Here is a 4,308-nt window from a genome sequence, read left to right as displayed (position 1 = left end):
TGTATGGCTGTTGTTTGGACAAGGTGACATTTTTGTGTTTTTTTTTAGAGAGAAGAGAATTTTTTACATATTTATTTTTTAGTATTCGGCGGACACAACATCTTTGTTTGTATGTGGTACTGAGGACTGAACCTGGGCCGCACGCATGCCAGGCAAGCGCACTACTGCTTGAGCTACATCTCCATCCCATGGTGACATTTTTGGGTCATAGAGTTATTTCTAAGACACGTGCCATCTTTCCACTTACCCCATTCTGCTTTGACAGTAACCACAAGAAATTATCAAATTGTTGTGTTTATTAATAAATACATTAAATTAATCAAATAGAGAACTCATGTTTATTTTGGTCATATAATAGTAAGCTAGTTCACTAAATTTGTTCTGGAGTAAAGCACCTGCAAACTTCTAGTTGTTCTTAGTGTAATCACACAGAATGAGCTCAATCTCCGGTTAACACATTGTGACCACCTGTGTGAAATGTTGTCTAAATGTTGTCTATGAAGGAATCTCCTTAGTGACCCCATGCTCAGAGGGTGGGAGTGGGGGCTGGTTCTAGGCATTTCTTTAAGTATGGAACAATAGACTTTCAGAGGAAACAAGACATCAGTAAATACCATGTTGCCTATATTAACCTTGTAGGTACAGGGAGCCACTGTAGTTGACAGAATCTCTCTCAAATGCTTAGTTTTATGATTCCTGCATTTTTCTACTCATCAGCTTTCTTTTCTAAAGATACGTACTATCAGAAGTGCTTATATTAGTTCTGTCCCACACAGGACATTTGTAGGACATGTAATAGAGGTGCAACCATTAAAGAAGTTAGGAGTGATCTGGGAGCCTGTCTTACTTCCTGTGAACTCCCCAAAGGAAGGGTATAAATCACTATGATGTTTGCTTTCTGAGTAGCCAAATTCTAGTGTTGGAATGGGTGTAAGAAATTGAGTGCAGTAAAGATTTGATGGACCAAATCATGGAATTAATCAGGAGGCCAGGGAATCATGTGAACATCATGCATGTTGAGTGCAGATTTCTCATGCTGTCAATCTTTCCTGGCCTCCACTATGCATTTGTGGGATATTTCAGATCTCAGTGACCTTTGAGGATGTGGCTGTGAACTTCACCAAGGAGGAGTGGGCTTTTCTGGATGCCTCCCAGAAGAACCTTTACAGAGATGTGATGCGGGAAGTCCTCAGAAACCTGGCTTCTATAGGTAATAATGTTGGTTTTAAAATTAATCAAATCGAGAAGTCATGTTTATTTTGGTCATTTATGTAGAAGGTGAAAAGGAAATCAGTTGGTGAATTATTGAAGCATAAATGGCACCTAAAATTTGGCAAAGCATTTCTAGCTCCTAAATATTCATAGAGATTGTTATGTTGTCTCATTTTAGGAAACAAGTGGGAAGACAAGACCACTGAAGATCAGATTGAAAACTCTGGAAGCAACCTAAGGTAACCCTACTCACAAGAGGTATTCGTGCGGGAATCTGAGAACTGTCATATAATTTTTTAAAGCAAACCAACCGAAGAAGTATGCATAATTTGAAATGTGTTTATTCTTATAATATTTTTTTACCAGAAATATATACTTATCTGTAACAGGTATTCAGTCTTTTCAAAGTATTTGACATGCAAAAAGTAGTATGAAATTGCCTATGTGAATATCACTATGTGAATAGTAGCCATAGAGAAGCTGTGTTGCAAAGGATTGTTTCCTTTCAATCTCTTTATTTTCAGGGAATTTTAACAAGTCAGAAAATCTAGCCTTTACGTGATGTTGGTAGAAATGTAAAGACCTATAAATAAATAGAAAAGTGTGGATGAGTTAGGTATCAATTATGTGCTGCTCACTTCTTCTTCAAAGAAGTTCTATGGTAAACTTAAAACTTTCCCCAGAGAATAGTGGGGGGAAACCTTCAAGTCTATTCCAATTCTTAATCAAACAAAGACAAATTTTAATAGAGTAAATCCATGTGACTTCATTATGTGTGCAAAAGATTTCATATGTCCTTCTTTCCTTCATAGGCACATCACATCTCACTCTGGACACGAATACTATAAGCATGAGGAATGTGAAGAGAAGCCATGTGAATTTAAACAATATAGGAAATCTATGGTTTCTCTCAAAAGTGTTCACACACAAATGTTACAAACTGGAGATAGACCACATGAAAGTACAGTATGTGGGAAAGTCATCAGTTGTTCCAATGACATTCAAAGACATGAAGAAACTCATACTGGGGGGCAACCCTGTGAATGTCAACAATGTGGTGAAGCCTCTTCTTCTCTCCCAGGTGTTCAAAGACCCATGATAACACACAGTGGAGGTAAACCTTTTCAATGTGAGGTATGTGGGAAAGCCTTTCATTTCTCCTCTTTATTTAGAAGACATGAAAGCACTCACTCTGGAGAGAAACTCTCTGAATGTAAACAAGATGGTCGAACCTTTATTTCACACACAAGTCTTCAAAAGGGCAGGATCACGCACACAGAGAATGCACATTTGAAATGTAAGGTATGTGGGAAAGACTTTGCTTATCCCAGATTACTTAGAATACATCAGAAAACACATACTGGAGAGAAGCCCTATGAATGTAAGCAGTGTAGCAAAGCCTTTGCTACATCCTGTCAGCTTCATAGACATGGAAGAACACATACTGGAGAGAAGCCCTATGAATGCAAACAATGTGGAAAAGCCTTTGCTACATCCTATCATCTTAACAGACATGGAGGAACACACACTGGAGAGAAGCCCTATGAATGTCAACAATGTGGAAAAGCCTACACTACTGCCTTTTACCTTTGGATGCATAAACACACTCATACTGGAGAGAAGCCCTATGAATGTAAGCAGTGTGGAAAAGCCTTTGCTACATCCCATCAGCTTCATGCACATGGAAGAACACATACTGGAGGGAAGCCCTATGAATGTAAGCAGTGTGGAAAAGTCTTTGCTAGATCTAGTTACCTTCAGATTCATGGAAGAACACATACTGGAGAGAAGCCTTATGATTGCAAACAATGTGGAAAAACCTTTGCTATGTCCCATCAGCTTAAAAGACATGGAAGAACACACACTGGAGAGAAGCCCTATGAATGTAAGCAGTGTGGAAAAGCCTTTGCTAGTTCTAGTCACCTTCAGATTCATGGAAGAACACATACTAGAAAGAAACCGTTTGGATGTCAACAATGTGGAAAAACATTTGCTTCATCCCATCATCTTCGCATACATGGAAGAATGCATACCGGAGAAAAGCCCTATGAATGTGAACAATGTGGAAAAGCCTTTACTGTTGCCTATTACCTTCAGATACATAAACGAACTCATACTGGAGAGAGGCCCTATGATTGTAAGCAGTGTGGCAAAGCCTTTGCTCAATCTGGTAACCTTCACAAACATGAAAGAACTCATAGTGGAGAGAAGCCCTATGAATGTAAGCGGTGTGGGAAAGCCTTCACTCGGTCCTCTCACCTTCACTCACATGAACAAACTCATACTGGAGAGAAGCCCTATGAATGTAAGCAGTGTGGCAAAGCCTTTGCTAGATCCAGTGAACTTCAAATACATGGAAGAGTGCATACTGGAGAGAAGCCCTATGAATGTAAGCAGTGTGGAAAAGCCTTTGCTAGATCTTGTGACATTCACACACATGGAAGAACTCATACTAGAGAGAAGCCCTATGTATGTAAGCAGTGTGGAAAAGCCTTTCCTACATCCCGTCAGCTTCATGCACATGGAAGAACACATACTGGAGAGAAGCCTTATGAATGCAAACAATGTGGAAAAGCCTTTGCTACATCCACTCACCTTCGTGAACATGGAAGAACACATACTGGAGAGAAGCCTTATGATTGCAAACAATGTGGAAAAGCCTTTGCTACATCCACTCACCTTCGTGCACATGGGAGAACACATACTGGAGAGAAGGTCTAAGAATGCAAACAATGTGGCAAAGCCTTCACTCAGTCCTCTTACCTTCACTCACATGAACAAACTCATACTGGAGAGAAGCCTTATGAATGTTAACAATGTGGAAAAGCCTACACTACTGCCTTTTACCTTCGGATGCATAAACACACTCATACTGGAGAGAAGCCCTAAGAATGTAGGCAGTGTGGAAAGCCTTTGCTAGATCCAGTGATCTTCACAGACATGGAAGAATGTATACTGGAGAGAAGCCCAATGAATGTCAACAACGTGGAGAAGCCTTTGCCACATCTTGTCTGCTTCACACATTTGAAAGAACACATACTGCATAGAAGTCGTGTGCATGAAAACATTGGTAAACTCTTCTGTTATTACTGTTTC

General features: G+C 39.7%; 1 protein-coding gene across 1 annotated transcript; it reads left to right on the top strand.

Annotated features, from left to right (window-relative positions):
* The first annotated feature begins 1,176 nt into the window (after positions 1-1,176).
* On the top strand, positions 1,177-3,933 carry LOC144250593 (uncharacterized). Its single transcript, XM_077793483.1, has 4 exons — positions 1,177-1,210; positions 1,391-1,451; positions 2,220-2,326; positions 2,579-3,933. Exons 1-4 carry the CDS (start codon positions 1,177-1,179, stop codon positions 3,931-3,933), a joined length of 1,557 nt encoding a protein of 518 aa, XP_077649609.1.
* The last annotated feature ends 375 nt before the right edge of the window (positions 3,934-4,308 follow it).

This window comes from Urocitellus parryii, chromosome 16 (genome assembly GCF_045843805.1).
Source record: "Urocitellus parryii isolate mUroPar1 chromosome 16, mUroPar1.hap1, whole genome shotgun sequence".
NCBI classification, from domain to species: domain Eukaryota; kingdom Metazoa; phylum Chordata; class Mammalia; order Rodentia; family Sciuridae; genus Urocitellus; species Urocitellus parryii.
The sequence above is the reverse complement of the archived record's forward strand: the minus strand, read 5'-3'. Positions and strand labels throughout refer to the sequence as shown.